At 44.7% G+C, this 5,580-nt stretch overlaps 1 protein-coding gene across 1 annotated transcript in view; it reads right to left on the bottom strand.

Annotated features, from left to right (window-relative positions):
• Window positions 1-2,726: 2,726 nt before the first annotated feature.
• Window positions 2,727-5,580, bottom strand: part of LOC104528717 (SEC14-like protein 5) — a gene marked incomplete at its 5' end in the record, with an annotated part of 17,291 nt that continues 14,437 nt past the window's right edge. Inside the window, 3 exons of the mRNA XM_029086200.1 lie at window positions 2,727-2,930; window positions 4,058-4,236; window positions 4,649-4,894. Of these exons, the coding sequence (XP_028942033.1) occupies window positions 2,825-2,930; window positions 4,058-4,236; window positions 4,649-4,894 (531 nt within the window). The remainder of the gene's footprint in view (window positions 2,931-4,057; window positions 4,237-4,648; window positions 4,895-5,580) is intronic.

Below are 5,580 nucleotides of genomic sequence, written 5' to 3'. Positions count from 1 at the left end.
TGAGAAGCTTAAAATGGAGAAGGGAGAGATGAGAAGCTGCTTCCCAAACAGATGTGTGGAGCCATCTCTTGTGGGGCAGAAGAACAGAACAGCTATGGCTGCGACATCCTTGGAGCCAGCAGGAGGGAACCCTCCCTGGACCAGCCCTTCAGCTCTTCTGGCTCATTCAGAGACCTGCCAGGGGCTGCCAAGTTCCAGGTGCCTCACTGACAAGAGTTAAACACCCAAAACCTTTACTGGTGGGAGGAGAACAGCTCATGACACATTTTAAAATAAAATGAAAATAAAAAAAAAATCCAAGTGCAATGGAAGAGATTCTTCACCAGAGCAAACCAAGGGAAAGCCAGGAAACAGGAATGGGACGTGACCAACCACGTCAGAATCAAACCACGAGAAGCTGAAATGCTGCAATAGCATGGGGAGGATGATGCTGGGTTTGCTCCTGATGCTTTGGGAGCCAGTTTGAAATTCTACTTCTAGCATCAGAATTAATTAGGGATAAAGGATTTTACCTTAGGGATACACACATGCAGGTTTAAGTCTGGACCTTGTGATTTTCCAGAGCAAAGGCAGCACTTTTCCCTCTCTATCAGACTCCAGTTACGCTGAAATGTCAGAGACAGAAGTTTCAGTCATCTGGGAGAAATGGTAAAGTCCACAGAACAACTGGGAAACTCTGAAATCAGAACTTTCCGAGGCCGGTGTGACTAAGTTACCTGTTCTGCTCTCAGTGAGAGGTGCAAGGTGGGAGAGTCATTTCCTTGACTCCAGTCCTTAAAAAAAACCCCCCCAAAACCCAAGCAACTCACACATCAAGTTCCTCATCTCCCATCCTTCCAAATATTTGGTCTCTTTTCTCCTTTGCTTCAAAATTTAAAACAGGGTTAGAAGGAACTACCTGACTTGTATGTTGTTCTTAGTTGCACAGATTCCATCAACTTTAATAAAAACATGGTGAGAGGGAAAAAACCCCCGAGTCTTTACTGAGAAAAGTGGCCCTGGTACATGGATTGCTGTGCTGGAGGAAGAAACTCTGCTTCCACCACCACCTCTGCTTGTCCCTGCCCCAAAGCCCAGACCTGTTTGTGCTGCTCCCCAGCTGGGGAACTGGAAGCTCATTCGTTTTAGGCCACATTTGCCATGTTCTGTGAGCTGGAATGTGGCTGGGAGAACCCGAACCCTGGCAGGAGCACTGTCCTCACCACCCTTCTGCAGGCAGCAGATCTGTGCAGAGGGAACCTCCCCCTGCAGGGAGGAGTCTCCACGCAGCAGAGCTGGATCCGAAAGCAGACATCTGTCCACATCACAAGCCCTTCGTGTCTGCCAGCTGCAAATACTGCCCAAGAGCACCTGAGGATTTGATGCCTGTTCTTATTTTGTTGCCACCTAGACGAGCACACGTGTAACTGGATAAGTGGGTCACTAGCACCTCTTCTACACTTCTCTCTGGCATAATCAGTGGAGATGATGGACAAACATGATATTTTTGGTGTGTGACGAAGATGCACCATCTTCTTACAACTCCTAAACTCAATCTTTGTTTCTTAATCCTAAGAAACATCCCTCTAGAGTCCAAAAAGCACTGGACTCTGACCTCACCCTGCAGGAAGAGGCGGGACGCAGCCCTTATCCCCAGCGCCAGGTACGACACAGCCCTTTACACAACAACATCCAGCCATCACAAAGATTAAAACTGAAGCAGAAAGACTTCTTGGGATCAGTTATTCCTTTCTAAAACAAAGTTTATCCCATTAAAAAAAAAAAAAAAGTGACTGGATTTAATAAATAGTCATTTCTGAAATTATAAATAAGTTAAAAATTAAGTTAAAATTTAAAATAAGCTAGTATTTGAATAAATACATTTCAGTAAGTGCTTAAATACATACATGCCTTTTTTTTTTTCCTCCAAAGTTTTCTCTTCAAGTTAGCTCATGTGTTAAAGAAGCAAGTTCTATAATATTACCATAAAATTTTGTGCCTTCGGGAAATAAAATATTGCTTTTCTTAGCCCTTTATAATTTGATTCAGTTCCCATCCACTTTGATGAGATGGGTCAGATCTACTCATTATTGCTTGTAAACCTGAGGAAAAAAGGAAAAATAGGCTATCTTTAAGAAAGATGGACCAGAGACAGGTTCTCTGCATGTACTTTCTAGAAAACCATTTTGATTTTTGTACCTCAGTGGGTTAAAAAAATCCAACACATTTCCTCAGATCAGACCTGAGGAAACACATTTCCTCAGATTCATCCTGTCAGATCGGACGAGGTTTTAGGTTTGACCTGGGACTGATTTTTGAAACATCTTCTCTGTATTAAGGTATTTACAATCTGCTTCAAATCCCTGCACTGGAAATGCCCACTTGACTTTCTGAGGTGTAATTTATACCCTGGGCACCCAGAAAACGAGATTAATTTTGCTACAGGAATAATCTAGTCCTAGAGATCAAAGGGATAAGGCAACATCAGTCTCCTCTACCACGCGTAGGAAAAGGACTGATTGGAAAGAGCCCTTTAAAAATCAATTAATACAGATTCATGCAAACTGACATTCATCCAAACCCACAATTTGTGAAAAAGACTACTTGAGAAGTAGGCATCTGATAGAAAATTTCTAAATCTGTCATTTGAATTCTAAGTTTTTATGTTTAAAATAGCTCCTAGAAGCCTCTCTGTGTCCAAATGGCTGCTACCTGCGGTCACACGAGCAACTGCCTCCAGGCTCAGTCCCCGTTGGCTCTTTGGTTTGGTGCACAGAGCAGCTCTGGGGGGGGCCAGGAAGCTCCAGGTGATTTTTTTTTCCTTGCCAGTGTAGCCTCAGCCCTGCTATCTAGAAAGGTGTGAGCTGCTCTGGGACTGGCTGGAAGATGTAGTGGCTCCACTCAGCTGAGAAAAACCGCTGTTGCAAGATTCCAGGCTTGACATGGATCCCCTGGGATGAGATTAAAAAAAAAGGTATGTTAGGAAGGCAGCTATTTATGGATAACTCCACATCTGACAGGAGATCAACTCAGATTCTATAACATTTGCAAAAGTATTTTATTTTTGTCCCATCATTTTCAACTTGTACCTAAAGAAGCTTTGTGTCATGATGAAAAGTCAAATTGTCAGAGGCATCTTTTTTCCCCAGCTACAGATATTACACCTTGTCTCTTGCAGTTATTCTGGGAGTGGGAGTGCAGCTCTGTGGGGCTGCATTCACAGTTCCTGAGCAGAAAGAGCACTCCAAACAGAGCACAGCTCGGTGAATGCAGGTGCCTCTGCTGACCTGAGAGCTCCAGCCCTCCAGCCGAGCACTAAAGCCCCAACTCCAGCATGTCCAGTCGTGCTCTTCAGCTCCTGTCACCAAAGCAGACTTGGTTCACCACAGCTGTGAGCACCTACTGTTCCTGACACATTTGATGCAGGTAGAGCAACAATGAACAGGTTTGAATGATGTGAGTGAGGAATTTGCTGCTGCTCTGACTCCACAGGATCTGGGCAGGTCACATTCTCAAGGTCACCACCTGCCCATCTGCAAGTCTGCTCTACCCAACACTTCTTCCAGCTGCCAGGGAAAGGACAAGTACTTGCAAAGTATCCAAATTGCTGGGTGAGCTGAAAAGTACTTTTAGCATTAAAGGAGGGTAGGCAAATCCTACTGAAATTGATGTTTTTACCTCTTCAGAATGAATTCTCCCAGCCACAACTGACATCCTTCTCAAGTGCTAAATGAACTACGTATGAAATAGCCCAGCTGATATTTATAAGTTACTCCAAATGTAACTTCTCAAAATGTTCCCAACCAAGATCAGAAAACTCCTTACTCAAAACCCTCCCCCTCTTCATCCACCTGTAAGCAAGAACTCCAGCACAAATTCTACTGATGGACACAAAGCCAAGGGGTCCCTTACAACCTACAGCACTAAAGGAGATTCTTTGCACAAAATATACCAAGTTTTTCCCATCTAGTTTATTATCAATGAAACAAACACCCTGTGGAGGTCATTGATATCTGAATGTTTAACTTGCCCTCAGTCCTCTTATTTGTATAGTAAATCCCCCCAGTAAATGTCCTACCTGAAGTCCTTGGATGCAAGCACCTCGTAGTAGTATATAAGCTTGCACTTGTGACTGGAAACTTGCAGAGAGGCAAGAACATCGTCCACTCGAGGGAGGCTAGTGCTAGAGCAGGGCAGAGGGCCATGCATTTTCCACTGGAGAATGTAAAAGCCAGGCCAGCGAGTCACGTGAGATCCCTGGGAGAGAAAGAGAGAGCCATCCAGTGACTATCATGCATCTTAAGAAATAGCTGAATGACTTGGCAAAGTCAAAAGAAACTACTGAGCTGGCTACTTTGGGGAGCAAACACAATTCACTTATTTTAAAAGCCTGAGCCGCACTCCTGTAATGCTAGTAAAAAAAAAAAAGAGGTTATTTTAAATTAGCTTTTTATCACAGATTATTGAATCTCTTTCCAATGGCTCAGCCTAAATTAGGGCTGCAACAGCAGCCACTTCCACAGGGAATCCAGAGAATGCTGACCACGACAACCATTTCCAAGCAACACATGATTTCCCTCTCCATCAATTCCTTCCCCTCCCCACCACCAGATCATTTTGGAGTTTGCTAGGATTGTAAGATCCATGCCAGGACCCAAACACATCTGACCTGGATGCTCTCTCCCTCCCGGCAAACCAGTGGAGATTCCACACGGCTGTAATCCACCCCAAGGACCCACATCTTATCAATTAGCTGCACATTGTCCCCAGCAGCAGAGGTACTTGGTAAGGCAGCTTCTTTATGACTTGTTTCAGGAGCTCGTTTGGAGTGAAAAAGGCTGAACACCACATCTCCCTTCAGGATGTCAAAGTCCCAGGTGATGACAGATTCTCCTTCCAGAATCTCCACAACTATCTAAGAAGGGAACAGAACAAGCACATTGTAAAGAGCCAGGTCTTCAGGTGGCAGCCAGCAGCACCTTCCTCCCCACTCTGCAGACACGCTTTTCTCCACAATCCTTCAGTTCAGCTATCGCTCTGGATTCCTAAGGAGGACACAGACCAATTCCCATTACCAGTCTTCTGCCACAGGATCTCTGCTCAGGCATTTTTACTGCACCTCTCCCATGTTATCAGAGTTGCTTGTACATAATTTACTACTTCTAGGAAAACCTCAATGGAACTGAAGCAAAGCATTCAGGACACAGCAAAGAGCATCTCCTGAGTGGCTGTGCACCCCAAAACACGCTGCTGCTGCTTTTTCAGGAACCTAAGCAGGCCAAGCCAGAGTTACTCATCATCAGTGAAGTTAGTGGACTATTTTGACACTCAAGTGCTCCTTTTTTGGACATTCTCTCTTCTGATGACCCATCAGGATGTTCCCACTACCTGCCTTCTAATATCACCACCGTTACTGTCCTTGCTACACCCCTGAAAATGGAAGCTCTGCTATCAGAAGTGAAACTGAGGGAGCTTTATTTCCCTGAGGAGGAGGAGGAGGAGGAAGAAACTGCACCTTACAGAAGATCGGGCCATAGCAGATATGAGAGACACTGCTTCTCAAATGGCTGTTCTTAACTTCCACAGTTCCAGCTGTTAGCT

The sequence above is a fragment of the Antrostomus carolinensis genome, unplaced genomic scaffold (assembly GCF_000700745.2).
Source record: "Antrostomus carolinensis isolate BGI_N321 unplaced genomic scaffold, ASM70074v2 scaffold4020, whole genome shotgun sequence".
NCBI classification, from domain to species: Eukaryota; Metazoa; Chordata; class Aves; order Caprimulgiformes; family Caprimulgidae; genus Antrostomus; species Antrostomus carolinensis.
This window is presented reverse-complemented; position numbering and strand designations above follow the sequence as displayed.